This window comes from Pteronotus mesoamericanus, unplaced genomic scaffold (genome assembly GCF_021234165.1).
Source record: "Pteronotus mesoamericanus isolate MK-2021 breed Mesoamerican mustached bat unplaced genomic scaffold, CSHL_Meso_final contig_74, whole genome shotgun sequence".
Taxonomy (NCBI): Eukaryota; Metazoa; Chordata; class Mammalia; order Chiroptera; family Mormoopidae; genus Pteronotus; species Pteronotus mesoamericanus.
In genome coordinates this window covers 23884917-23897493 of record NW_026555247.1, presented here as the reverse complement: position 1 = coordinate 23897493, position 12577 = coordinate 23884917, and the positions used below count along the sequence as shown (strand labels likewise).

At 41.0% G+C, this 12577-nt stretch overlaps 1 protein-coding gene across 3 annotated transcripts in view; it reads right to left on the bottom strand.

Moving 5' to 3' along the window:
• Positions 1 to 2178: 2178 nt before the first annotated feature.
• The window catches only part of SETBP1 (SET binding protein 1), a 351531-nt gene continuing 341132 nt past the window's right edge, over positions 2179 to 12577 (bottom strand). For all 3 annotated transcript variants that reach the window (XM_054583581.1, XM_054583583.1, XM_054583582.1), the window contains one exon: positions 2179 to 7515. In XM_054583581.1, the coding sequence (XP_054439556.1) occupies positions 6890 to 7515 (626 nt within the window). In that variant the 3' untranslated portion in view covers positions 2179 to 6889. The remainder of the gene's footprint in view (positions 7516 to 12577) is intronic.

Sequence of the window (12577 nt, the reverse complement as noted above, 5' to 3'; positions counted from 1 at the left end):
TTAACCATGAGGGAATATGTGTGGTTTTTAACTCTTCTGAAGTTTTAATATTTCTCATTTGTTATCTCCCAATTTTAGCATATGTGAATAAGAATAGCACTTTGGAACCAGTTTTTCCTTTAATTAAACCTGGAAACAAAGGTCTTCTGTGATACTGTAGAAGAGTTTACTGCTACAGCTTTGTAACAATTAAAAATCTGGAAATTGGCATATCCCCCCAAAAGTGAAAAGCACCTCTAATCACAAACAATACATGCAGTTTGCCACCTTCCCAATTGCTTTCACACCCATTCATAATCTCATCTGACCTAAAAAGAGGCTTTTAGGTCCTAAGGCACATCCTTTAGCTTTTCACATCACATTGTCCTCACTGCCTATCACATGGGTGACAGGTTAAAATTTTTAAGAGGTAACCGATTCCGATATGTCCACTCTTCTATTAGTCTCCTCCCCACCACACAGGCAGCCAGGCTGGTTTGAGCTCATCCCCTCTGGGCATGTTTCTGACAGCACAAAGCACATGGAAAATAAAAAAAATAAAAATGAAAAAAGACTTTTTCCCCCTTGGCTGTTCAGTTTTAAATGTGTAGAAACTAAGGAACTAGAGAGGACTTAGGCACAGGGATGCAATTTGGAAGAAAGTTGGAGCAAGTCTGTCTATGTGGCCCATCCTTCCTTCCCCTCCAGGTTAGAAAAAGATTTTCTAGGTCTGAAATGAAGAGTCTGATAATGCTGGTGAAATGAAAAAAGTGAGCTGCAGAGAAATTTTAAAATATATGTTCCTTTCACCTATTGATTTGTAGGCTGAGATTCATGCCAGCCACATGTGTGGACCTCTCAGACTTTCCTGAGAGTCTTTGTCAACACAATGAGACTATGGACTGAATTAAAAACCCTAAAGGTTGAGCCCATCCATTTCAAGGCGACATCTTTGTTCCTGCCTGAGAGGCTGGTGGGAAGAGGTCACGGGCGTGCTCAGACATCATGGCTGATATCAGAAATACCAACGTCTAATGAACCCAGGTTAGAAAGATGATGTCGTAATGCTTTCAATCTTCCTGGTTCAATGCTAGATAGTTGGCAGATGAGAGGGAAGAGAGGGCAAATTCTACTTTGTTAGAGGTTGCTTACTAAATTTGCTCAATCTCAGAAGACTACATAAAGCACAAGGTGCTCCAGCCATCCTGAGTCAGCCCTAGTAATCTACTAATAATCCAATCGTGAAGACTTTCATTCATTCTATCAGACTGCCATTATTCCACTGTGCTTCCAATACTGAAAGTCATAACAAGGGTCATAGGGAGTCAGATTGATGATTAGGGAGGGGAAGCTGCTCAGAACATTTCCTACTTACCTTGCTGGCTTTTGGGAGATGCACAGAAGACGAAGAAAACTAAAAATACATAAATATATGTATGTTTACATATTCTTAAAGTGGAACATGCAAGTGATGCTGTAAAAAGGGCTTTTTAAATCTACTTGTGAATATAAACTAAAAATTAGAACAGAAGGAATAGAGCTCAGCCTAGGGGCTCAACCCTTCTTCTGAGACCCTGCATTCTTACCACATGCGCATTCTGCTTAGAAATGCTGGTTCACTTTTCACACGCCTGCCTTGTAAATTCTTGCATATTTCTGGCATTGCCCTTACGGGTTTGCCCAGACTGCTTAGCTATGGATGTAGGCCATCAGGAACTTTCTGTGGCTGATAAAATAGCCTTTCCTATCACTCCAGTCAAACTTGAAGTCCAAAGTGGACATCATGAGATAATAGTAAGGAAACAATCTTCATCCACAATGTTCTTCTAAAAATTTAGGTCAGGTTGAGTCTCCGATATCTTACAACTTATCCTTTGAATGTTTTCAGCAGAAGCCTCACTGGTTCTTTGAATCAGCCTTGGCTTTATGTCAAGGTGTGATACATCCTGAACAGTAACCCAGGAAATCAGAGTCAGATATTGACCACAATGCACATCCCAGATTCATACAAAAAGGCAAAAGTCCGGTTCAAATTTTCTCAATGATTCCATATTCCATTGGTGTGAGTAAAGACCCTCAAATGCTGTTAAACTCCTTAGTGATGTGAACCAGATGGAAAAGAAAACAAAAGAATTCACAACTCATGTTAGACTGAATTGAATGTCTTTAATTTCACACAATGAATAACATATGAATAGGATTAACTTTTTTTTTTTAATAGTTAAGTGCTCTATACTGTGCTAACCTGATCTGGTAGCGAAAATGACTGAGCTTTCTTTTAGAAAAAAATGTTTAAAACCCAACATCTAAGACCATGGAGGAGCATGACAGTAAAGCATGCCAGATGTAGCTACGCCTCAAATAACAGCAAGTCCATGTTCATTTTAAATGTACAAAAATGCTTTATGAATAAAAACTGTTACAAAAAGAACATTTCAAACAATGTACAATTTTTCTTGCCTCTATATTCAATAAAATACAAATACATTTTTTTGTTCTAAAATATGTTTACATACAATCAAAGTAGAACATGCAAATTACACTTTAAAAAAGGCTTTTAAAAACCACTTATGAATACAAACTAAAAATTAGCCAGCACGACTTGTAAGACAATCTTGTGCCCCATTTTTTCTTTTGAAATATATATATACATATTTAACACATCATGTGCATTTATTATTATTTAAGAAATAGATTTTTTTTTAAAAAAGGAAGAAAAAGAAAGACGCCAACCTAGGTTGGAACTGCCCTTTTGTGTTGACCAGTGGCAGCTCTTTTCAATTTCCCCCTTTTAGTGTTTATTATACCTGGGCAAGTGGCCAATAGAGATCCAGGAAGTTTCTTCCTTGGTTGATATGTGCTTCTAAGACTGTTCCCCAAGTGACTGAGCCCAACAAGGAAGGCAGGCTCATCAGTGGGGCAAACTCTCCAAGAAACAAGAGGCAGGGGGAGCCTTGCATTGTGGAAAGAAACTTTAAAAAACACCAAGAAAATGCTACGATATATTACAGTTCGAGTTTCTAGGCACTGTGATGACATTATCTGTAAGCTCTGGCATTTGGACCATTGTGATACTACAGGGTAGTGTTGAGAATAATGTCTATATTTATCTACTTTTACATAATGAGGACTGAAAATCCTGCAATGTAACACTTAAATGGCTTTTGAGGCATTTCGGCTTCTGCCACCCCCTCTCTCTCCATGCTACAGTTGGCATTTAAAGGCTTTGGAAATCTATGTATAGACTTTAGACAGTTCCCAGGTAAATCTTCCTAGTGGTAGGGAAAAAAATATTCTCCAAAAGCTCATTATCTGAATATTGTTGGGTAATAAGCTGTAAGAGTGGAATTTTCTCCTTAAGTCCTAAAACCAAATCTTTTATGATCTGCATGTAGTACATCACCTTATACTATAATTCTGTCACCTCTTGCTTATCATATTTATATACCCAGCAACGTGTAGAACACAAATTCTGATCGCCATCAAAGATGGCCTCCCACTCCAGACAGCAGCCAAGTTAACATGCTAATCCTTTGTCAGCCTTGAGTCACCTACTCTGGGCTGTCAGTGGCTGTTGAGTCCTGGTCCTGCCAAGTTGCAAACCAGCCCCTGACATGCTCTCTTTTCCTTTGACCTGTCTTTCGTGGGTTGCAGCCAGAGCCACGCCATTAGAGGAAGTTAAATTTCTGTTACTTTCATTTGAGATAAGGGGTTGAAAACCAAGTGGCTCCCCAGCCACCTAGGAAGGTGGATCAGAGACCCATCATCACCTTCAAGGAGGTTTTTATCTCTTGATTTCACTCTTTGCTTACCCCTAATCAGACTCTTTATATTACAAGTAGGTTTACTCCTGCTTGCTGAAGGCAAGTTTTCCAGAAAAGAAAGAGAGAAAAGAAAACTAAGGGATTTCTCTTATTATTAAATATTTCATGAAGCTGTTGATGGAGTCCTGGGCATCCCAAGCAACATCTTCTCTAAATACAGCCACGGAAGGTGGTGTTGGGTGGCTATAGATCTCAACAATCCAGATTAGGAGACCTGGGTTTTCCAACCAACCAAAAAGACATGAATCTAGACTGTCCCAGTGTTGAGCCAGGAGAGAAAAGGCGAGGCAAATGGGAAGGGGGTAGTTAGAACATAAGGGAATGGTGTACGGATGAGATATTGATGGAAAGCAAAGAAAAAAAAGTAATGTGTAATACTGAGGGGGAATCTGGGTGGTGGAGAGAGTCAGCTGTGCAGGTGACTAGACCTCCAAACAGCTGTATAGCATGACTTAGTTTGGGTCCTCTGCAGTTTTCCAATCTAGTCTAAGGGTCAAAAATGTAGAGGATTTGCACGGAACTCACACGACAACTGAAGAACTGAATTTATGTATAAGTTGCAACTCGGCTGTATCTCTCCTGGAATACTTTTCATTGGTTTGAAAATTCCAAAGGTATTTGAAATTTCTCACCTACTAGAGGTTAATGCCAATTAAGCTTTGGCCCTTCTTTAAGAAGCTTAGAGTGTCAGCTTATTCTCCCCTGCAGAAAGACTTAGCCTGCTTGCAGACTTGGTTGGGAAACATTATAAAGCCAGCAGGAGGACAGAAGAAAGAATGAAGGAAATGATTTTCAAAATCCAACAGGACAGAAACCTGTTTATGGCTTAATTGGAATAAAAACGGTTGCTCTTTCATAGCAATGGTGGGGTGAGTGGGGCTAATTCGAAACTTCCTCTCCGGTGACTTTGGAACCACTCAGACATAGCTAGGGAATAACAAATTGAAAGTGGCTGGTTTTATTTTGCTGTTCAACCTGTGTAAAATGCCAAAGGTCAACCAGGGTCACAAATTGAGTATCTACAATACAAGCATTAAGGTACAGGAGAACGCATTCCTTTAAACGTACATATTGCTAGGATTAAGTGTGACTGACCTAGTGGGCAGCAAATGGTGTGAAGTCCATGGTGACCGTGCAGAACAGATGACTCTGTGGGTAATTTCAGCCAACTGTTGGTACCATGACAGAAAAGTGATGTTTGTCAGCGTATTAACTTGGAATTTTAAAATTCACTCCCATAGACACCCCCTCTTTTATTCTTTTACGTTCCCAACAAAAATCCATCTCTCTCTCTCTAAGGAAATAATGTTATGTTCTGAAGTGATAATACAATTTCCAGCCAGTCCCAACTTCCTGCAAAGAAACTTAATTTAGAGGCAAACCAGATATTCTAATCCCCAATAGAAAATTTAGTTCTGTCTCTCAGTGTCTCTCTTTTTATAATCTACCATGCCAGGTGTTTGATGTCTTGGGGGAAGGGAAGGGGAGGAGGGAGGGAGGAAATTGAAAATATTCATTTGAAATTTCCACATCTGACTTTTAGAAAACATCTACGGTAAGGGAATGACTTCATACTCATTCTGAGTCTTCTTAACATGTCTTACTTGGGCTGTGGAAATGGATAATAGAGATGGAATATCTGTCCACACTAAACCAATGACTAGAGTACAACTTGGATGAGAAATGTACAGTTGAAATTGACCATTTAAAAGACGATTTGTCACACACAGTTTGCATTCATGCAGACTGATAGATTTATAATTACATTATGTACAAAAAATGTTTTAGTTTATTAAGGCAACCACAATTTGGATAGTTTGTCCAAGGTGGCTTGATACAATTGGAGTGGTGATACCCTTGGGCATTTTCATTGTTTTTTCAGATAAGAACACTTACTCCCATTTGCTTTTAAGAAATAATTATCAAGAGATAATGGACTTCTACTATTTTTTTTTTGTTTCCTTTTTTCCATGACCTAGGATAGTTATTTGTATGAAAAAAAAAATCACATAACCAAGGCTTTGCTAAACATTTGTCTTTCTGGTGGGTCTGGAGTTTCAGTTTTTGGTGATTTGCCAGTTATTCCATTTGCTGTGGGGTACTAAAACCATCTTATTCTGCCTATTCTCTGATGATATGTTTTAAGTATAAAAATAACCTGGTTGACACCTGGGTCAACATATCTTCGGCTGCTCTAAATCACTTATTAAAAAGGCTCTATCAATACTGTTTCACAATGAGTGGGATTCAAAGCCAAGTTCCTTGGGACAGCGTGCCAAGGGTGAACATTACAACATAGGTAAGGTTTACATTATTTAGGTGTGTACCAAGGAAAAGAAGGCAGCAAGTAAGCTAATGAAAAGGTATATGGAAGTACATAATGGGCAAAGGGAAAGGAGGAACAGACGATGCTAAGTATCAGTGTATGTGTGATAGAGGAGGCATAGAGAAGAATATGAAAGCAAGTCTAAGGTTGCCTATCACTAGAATTCCACCTTCTGATGACGAGTCCAATAGAGCAACTGTATTGTCAATGTAAAGATTCAGGTCATCTGAAGACAATGTTGGTGCCCAAAGCCTAGCCGAGCTTGAAAAACCAAAAGAAATAAAAACCAATTAAATGGAAGTGGGTAACAACAAAGCCAGTTGAGAAATCTGCAGCTTTTCTGCCCTTGGAATGTTTCCTAATCGAGGGTGTTTCCCTTTCAATTTTCCTGGCCAGCAAATGCAATGGCATCAAGGGCGCACCTTGGATGCAGGAGGTCGGGTGGCTGTCGGAGAGCACCACCAGCTTTCTCCTCCTTGATGGGTCTTCTGCTGGCTCGCCTGTCAAGGATCTAGCCATACTGAAGTGCCGCTCGGTTGGGAACTGCTGCAAAGCACAAACTTCTTGTGAAAGCGCCCCCCTCGCTTTGTTTTCCCAAGAACCGATGGCTCAACCCCATCCTGTGGCCCGATTCTGCCTGCCCAGCTTCTGGAGAGAAGGGCAAGGGTGTCCCTGTAGCGGGGGATTCCCCCCATCCCTGCTCACTGCACTTCCAATGCCTCAGTTCCCCCAGCCCCAGGTTCAGATGCCCAGACCCACCCTAGGGAAGGACATCGCTCTCACTCCCTCGGGATTTCCTCTGCCTTTTGGCCTTGACCTCCTCTTCCTGGGGAAGGGGCTGCTGCGGGGGTGGCGGCAGCTGGGGCTGAGCGGGAGGCTGCGGTTTGTGTTTCCTCTTCCCGCCTCCTCTGGGGGTCTTGGGCAGAGGTGGGGGTGGCGGTGGGGGCGGGGGTGGCGGGGGAGGGAGGGGCGGCGGAGGCGGCGGGGGCAGGGGCGGCGCCTCCCGGGCCATGTGGATGACCGCTTCGATGGTGGCCATGATCGTGTCTTGGCTTGTGGCGGCGGGCTCCAGCACAAGCGGGCTCAGGCTGGGCTTCTGACCCTTTTTGCTGGGCAGGTCGATGCATTTTTCCAGCACCGGCATTTGGTCTCTGGAGTCCTCATCGAACTGGGTGGGCTGCTTTCGGGGACGTCCTCTCCTCTTCTTGACGAAGTTGTTGCCTGTCTTTGATTGTCTCTGCAGCCGCTTGGCCTTCAGTATCTTGTTCACGTGGTCCAGGTTCTTCTTGGTGGACAGAATCTTGGTGTAGCTGCACATCTTCCGCACCTCGCACTGGATGGCTTCGATCTCCCGCCTCTTGAATCGTTTCTTCAGGGAGGAGCTGGCTGCAGGAGGGGAAGAGAGAAGAAACTGAGCACAGGATGCCAGCTGTCAGGGACAACTGGAATTATGTTTGGCTGTGAAGATTAGGGAGTGTTAATGTCATGGATGTGACTTAGTACCCAAAATTTATTCTTACCTTTAACTTATTAAAATTAAAAAGAATAAAAATAAATATTGATTAAATATCGTATGTCTACAAAGCATTTCTATTTCTATTATTTCAATAGTCACAACAACCCACAAAATAGTCTTGTACCCATTTTTAAAATTTGGAAACTGAGACTCATGCCACTAGGGCACTTTACTGGGGAGTCAATTTCAGGTCACAATATAAATTTTCCTATTACAGATTTAACTTTTTATGACCCTTTAACATTTGATCTGATTCAATTTAGCATTAGGTTACCCTTTCTCTTTTTGTAGAACATGTTTAATGAACAGAATGATAAGCAGCCTGCCATATTAAGCCACCTTGACATGTCCTTGAAGGTCCAGATCATTCATATGTGCTGTCAACCACCAGAAACAGATGTCTTGACTTAAACTGGCATATGTAATGGAATCTATTTTATTCCTAACTTTCCTCCACTGACAGAAGGGAGGGATATTTTCTGGGGCACACTATTTGGGATGACACCACCTCTCTAACTCTTTCCTCCCTCTTTCCCCATTCCAAATATCTGGACGCGCTGAGTTGCCTGATGATGTCCACTTGAGCAGGTTCCTCTTAACTAGTTTAACCTCAAGAGAAGCACCAGCCAGGGGTTTCTGAATCATTTACACTCACGCTACCAGGCTTTTGTCTGCAAAGAACTCTTTGTACGTCCTGGTGGCCAGATGCTCCTCTGGTTTATGAGCCAAATTTCTAGTCTCAGGAAGTCCTGTGCTGCTGCCCCTAAATAGCCTTCAGTACTGCCTCATTTTGAAGTTCAGACACAATAAAGTGTGAATGGCTTCAAGATGAAGCAGAGCTTTTCTCCTTTAGGTCATTCTCTTTCTTGGGTTATTCACGAGACATGTGTACATTCATGTGTACACACACACAGGCACTCACACATACTCTGCTGCCCCATATTCACACTGGCTGACCCCTCTGGCCATTTATAAACTTAGGTGTGTCTTTGCTTCGTTCTTTGCTGCTGTAATGTGCCCTATATGTTCAACCCCGACGAAGCCCAGATGTAGGGTAGAAGATGTTGACCTTACTAAATGTCGCAGGCCTAAAATGAAATGTGTTTCATTTTAGCATCACAGTTTGTTGTGTTATCTCCAATTTTTTCAACTACTAGTGAAGAAGTGGAAAAAATATGCTAAGGGGAATGAGGAAAAAAATGCTGAAAACATGGATGCCACTCTCACTTATTCCTGGGCACTCTCACTTCATTCTTTCCCCTGCTTTACCCCATTTATCTCTCTCACTGTGCCCAGCACAGATCTCCAGGAGGGTTTCATTTGAAGTTATTTACATCACTAGCTTTGTGGAGCGGGAAGTTCTGTGTTCCATCGGACAGGTCAAAATGTTACTGCTCTTGGCCAAAGGTCATTGCAGGACTTACTGAGCAATGAATGACTACTGAACAATCTTCAAAATAAGTTAAAAGATCAAAATAGAACAAAGTCAGAATGAGTTTCTGACTACAAAAAATTCATTTTTCTTTTTTTTTGTAGTTAGGATTGCAAAAGGAAAACGTTGCTTGATTTTAAGTTCTCAGATGCAGGGATCAACTTTTGCTGGTTTTTACTTCCCTTATGGGGCATACCATAGTGCCTCATGCATGGAAAGGATTTAAAAATTGTATCTGGACTGACAGATATACTCATCATTGCTGCCCTTTACTCATAACCTTCTCTAAAAGAGTTCTAGTTTGAAGTTTTAAAGCAGCCATTGCAGATGTAGTGACAGTAAGAGTTAGCAGGCCCCAAGTCAGAGCCAAGAAATCTACCTTGTCCATATAGTTCATGAGTAAATGGGAACTCGTCAGAAATACACCACAAAACTTCTGGCATTATTCCCAATATAGATTCCATTTTCAGTTTACCCTCTTTTTAGTTTATATCACCCATAGGGAAGAAATGCTATGTGATACATGATATAGCTTGCATGCACAAACCAAATCATTTTGGGCAATTAGTTGCAATATTTGACCATGTAAAGCTTGACTGAAAAAATCCACACGCTAGAGGTCATTTGGGGGTGATGATAAATGATTGTGAATAAAACTTAATTCTGAGTAGTGTAAACCTACCAAATAGTACTAACAATTTCATGACTAACTCCTTCACACCTACCATTCACATTTTACACATGCTTTGTACATGCTTATAGATTCAGCTAAGTCAGGGCTCCTCTTTCAATTCCATTCTCTTCTCTTCCTTTTCTATGCTTGTATTCATACTTTTACTACTGGAATCCACACTGGTAAAAAGTAAAAATCTGAAACCACCTAATGTTGCTAATACTGTAAGGAAGAGGGAACACTTGTACACTGTTGGTGGGAGTATCAGCAAGTGTAACTATTTTTCGGTGACTGGGCAATAGCTATTGGAACTGAAGACGGGCAGGCTCGATGGCCTGGTGAGTCCCGCCCAGGCTGCCTCCTTTACTTGTTTGTAACAGGAGGCCAGGGATGTATCAGTATGGTCCTTCAAGCTCTGAAGGCTGAGAAGAACCTAAGTGTTAAGTAAAAGGATAAGCGACCTACTGTGATCCATTCAAACAATGGAATATTACACTTACTTTAAAAGGAATAAGCTACAAGTAAATGTATTGACATGGTTAAATCTAAACAAAAAGGCTGAAGTAAAAGACACCCCCAAAGTATTTATACCTATGCCATTTATACAAGTTTAAAAAACACGGAGATCTCTTGAATATTTATTTCATTTCTAATGTCAAGGTGTAGAGGTTAAAGTGATTATACTGCAGGAGACCAAGTGTTGGCCAAACACTGAATGTGTGAGATTTCAGTATCTCTTCCCTCCAAAGCTGCCCCATGGGATTTTTTTTTTTTTAAGATTTTTAAATTTATTTTTAGAGAAAGGGGAAGGGAGGGAGAAAGAGAGGGAAAGAAACATCAATGGGTTTCCTCTCTCACATCCCCAGCCAGGGACCTGGCCCATAACCCAGGAATGTGCCCTGACTGGGAACTGAACCAGCGACCTTTCAGTTCATAGGCCGGTGCTTAATCCACTAGCCAGGGCATCCCATGGGACTTTATTAAGCCTCTAGAGTAGTGTCATCCAATAGAATTTTCTGCACTGTTGGAAATGTTCTAGATCTGTGCTGTCTTGTATGGTGGCCACTAGTCACGTGTAGCGGCTGAGCACTTGAAATGTGGCCAGTGTGACCAAGAGACTGAATTTTTAACTTAATTTTAATTTAATATTAAGTTTAATTTACATGTGGCTAGTAGCTACCACGCTGGACAGCTCAGGTTCAGACATAACCACTGCGAAACTCAGAGGACAAGATAGACTTCATTTAGCAAAACACAGATGGTGGGAATTTCCAGGCAAACAACCTGGTGCCTTCCACAATAAGATGCACGGAGAGACAGATAAGGGAGGGGGTGGAGGTGTAAATGAAAAGAGACCTAAGAGAGAAAATGACCATATTTGGATGCCAATTTAAACTAACTGTCAAAAGAGATATTTCATGAATTTATGGAGATTTGTATACTGTCTGGACACTGCATGATATTATGCAATTATTATTAATATTCTTAGGTGTCATAGTTGCGTCGGGATCATGTTTTTTTTTTTAAGCACTTATCTTTTAGAAGTACACATTTCAACATTTATAGATGGAATCATATTATGTAATCTAGGTTGGCTTCAAAATAATAAGGAAGGGAGGAGGGAAGCAGAAGTATTGATGAAACAAGATTGACTGCTATCCGTGTGCAAACAGAGTGCAGTGTAGCAGGGAGGGCTCTAGGCAGGGGTGGCTGGAAGGCGAGTTGGACTAGGGCGAACCTCTTAGCCTCTCTGGATCTCTTCCTCTATTACACTGGATGGTTCGACTACATACTTTCAAAGTTCTCTTCTAGATTTAAAGATTGCTATAATTCTTTCCTATACTTATTATCAGTTGCCTTGCCAAATGTGAGGTGGCTTTCTGTAATATTTATTTCATCTAATAATTTTGAAATCCTAGTTGGGGGAAGGACTTTGGACTTGGCAGGGTTTGATATTCACAGATCTTTCTCCTTATTACTTATGATTGCACTGTCCCTCTAAATGTTTTCAGATTTTTCTCTCTTCAAATTGTTTCATTATTAGACAGTAATTTCTGGGCTCTTGCAGCAAGATTGATTCCATATTTGCTCTCCTTCCTATAATTGTCTTATATCTTGCCTGTTCTTTGTCAGTTTAAAAAAACAATTATGAGTAGCCAAGGCAAAATGTAAATTCATTTCATAACTCTGCAATGCAAATCGTTCTGGACCTTTCTCTGTACTTAAAAGTGCCAGGTAAATAGTTGATATAGGTGGTTTTGGTCTAAATCTAGATTTTCTTTCTCTTTGCTTCCATCATCAGCCAATTGACTTATCAACTTTCATTTATTTTGCCATGCCTTTTATGATAATCAAAGACTAGACTTAGCACTGTTCTTCACACACTAACTCTACTGATGTAGTACAGGTGCCGTGAGCAAGATAAGGGCTCGCAAGGCTTAGTGTTACACAAGGTTTCTAAGAAATAGGTGCCAATGCTTTGGAAGATATACTTTGCCCAACTGCAAGTCACATCCTAGTTTTACAAGGAATCTGAGGGTGGGTTGGAGAGGGAGGCAAATTTATCTTAGACTCAGTAGAATTTTTCTTACTGTTTGAATTTCCCTAAGGGGACGTGGAATAACGTTGGGGACTGTTGAACTGCCTGGAGTTGAGTTGCCCTCCAGGATGAACAGGGCTGAAACACCATCTGCCTCAGTCAAGGCAGAGAGGTATGGTTTGAATTGCATTGGATGCTGATCCAAGTTAGAAGATTCTTTGAAGGCAAAGGGCCTGTCTTTTCTCCTTGGCACAGGTTGTTTAGGCAGCCCTCCATGACCTGTTATGT